The sequence below is a fragment of the Pteropus vampyrus genome, unplaced genomic scaffold (genome assembly GCF_000151845.1).
Source record: "Pteropus vampyrus isolate Shadow unplaced genomic scaffold, Pvam_2.0 Scaffold20, whole genome shotgun sequence".
In the NCBI taxonomy this organism is placed as follows: domain Eukaryota; kingdom Metazoa; phylum Chordata; class Mammalia; order Chiroptera; family Pteropodidae; genus Pteropus; species Pteropus vampyrus.
Genome location: NW_011888801.1, coordinates 67294 through 69004, shown reverse-complemented (window position 1 = coordinate 69004; position 1711 = coordinate 67294). Strand labels below are relative to the sequence as shown.

At 41.6% G+C, this 1711-nt stretch overlaps 1 protein-coding gene across 1 annotated transcript in view; it reads left to right on the top strand.

Annotated features, from left to right (window-relative positions):
* The first annotated feature begins 105 nt into the window (after positions 1-105).
* PSAP (prosaposin) overlaps positions 106-1711 on the top strand; it is a 28993-nt gene continuing 27387 nt past the window's right edge. The window contains exon 1 of the mRNA XM_023527989.1: positions 106-268. Coding sequence (XP_023383757.1) covers positions 121-268 — 148 coding nt within the window. The 5' untranslated portion in view covers positions 106-120. The remainder of the gene's footprint in view (positions 269-1711) is intronic.

The window sequence follows — 1711 nt, the reverse complement described above, 5'->3', positions numbered from 1 at the left end:
AATGGCCTTCCTTTAACCTTGCTGCCAGTCCTTTTGGATTATGCCAAGGTCATGCTGATAACATAGTATATGAATGCCTGCTTGCCTTGACAGCTCTGGCCCCATCATAACTTTTTGGAAATGTTATTCCTAAAATTTGTGATAATATTGAGTTTGTTAACGAAGGTGCGTAGTGACTGCAACTATCATTTGCTCCCCGGAAGATGCTTAGAACTGGCCGTTCCAGCATGTTGCAACAGTGTCATCCTGAATCTGGAAAAGCTTTATGGTTTGTGTTTTAATGATGTCCTCATGGTAGAGACACTTACTCGCTTTTGAGTCATTTTTCTACCCCTACGGTAGGTTGTTCCTCCCTTTTATGCACCTGAAAAAGAAAGGGAAGTGATGGTATGCTGAGAAAATTGGAGAGCACCTAATCTCACTTCTGTAAGGAATCAAGACACCAAGGCCTCTGGAAGTTGACTCTCCCAAATACCGAGGCCTCTGGAAGTTGACTCTCCCAAATCATAGGCTATTTACTGGGGAAGTCAGTATCAGAACCCAGGATTCCTGGCAGTGCTTGCTCTTTCCTTATCCTTCCATCAATATGTACCTCTTTTACAAACTTACTGGGTTGTAATTTACATACAGGAAACACATATTAAGAGTTCAATTTGATGAATTACCACAGAGTGAACATACACTCACCATTAGCAGCCCCCAAGGTCAAGGATTATTAGAGCATTAGCATCTAGAATCCCCTATGCCTCTGCATGCAGTACCCTGTCTCACTTGTCCCAGAGGAAACCACTTTGTTAGCTTTTAGCACCATAGATGCGAAAACTGCAGTTTTTAAACTTTTCATAAAGGAATCATACAGTAAGGACATATTGTTGGGTGATTCCTCTAGTGGTAAAAGGCTCTCCGGTGTTAATGAGGTAGATATGTGTAAAGCATGTGGCTTGGTGGTGGGGATGTGGTATGTGCTCATTGAAGCTAAGCTGCCTCTGTTACTGTCACGTGTAATGGCTAACCAGATGAATGGCGTTTGCCAGGTATTGAGGCAGCTAGGCTCTCTAGAGATCTTAGAATGTATTATGTACAAATACTATTTATTTGATAGCTACTGCTGCATATGATGCAAGACATAAATTTATGTCATAGTCTGCTGAATATCAACAGAATTCCAGTTCTCACCTGCCAGGAGTTTTGGATAAATCCCCCATTTGTCAATTTTCAATCAGTGATTAGTTTTGTTCTGAAACTAATGTAATTCATGATGGGGTTATTTGTATTAACCAGTTAGGGATTTGGTGAGTGCTTTAATTGCATTTGACAAGTTGTATCTAGTACCTCCTATGAGAGTTAAAGGGTATTGGATTGAGTGGTCTGGATTTTTCTAGATTAGAGGAAGGAGAATTTGCTCCTCCATTTTCTTGGTATGTAAAGCTGAGGAATCACCAGGCTGGGACTTGACAATGAGGAAAAGGAAGGGCAGATAGGGTGTGGTTGGCTGAAGAAATCACGTAGTAAGACATGGGAAACTCTCAAGGCCAAGACCAGGCCACTTGCATGCCAGGGCTTTCGGAGGCAAACTTCTAGCATGGGCATTCTAGGTTGCCGGATGCCAAACTCTAAGCTTTACTCTCTGGTTCTGCCACCATGAAGGAAGGTCTGGATTTTCTTTAAATCAACAGAAGAGAATGGTAATTACATTGCCTGTTTTTTTTTT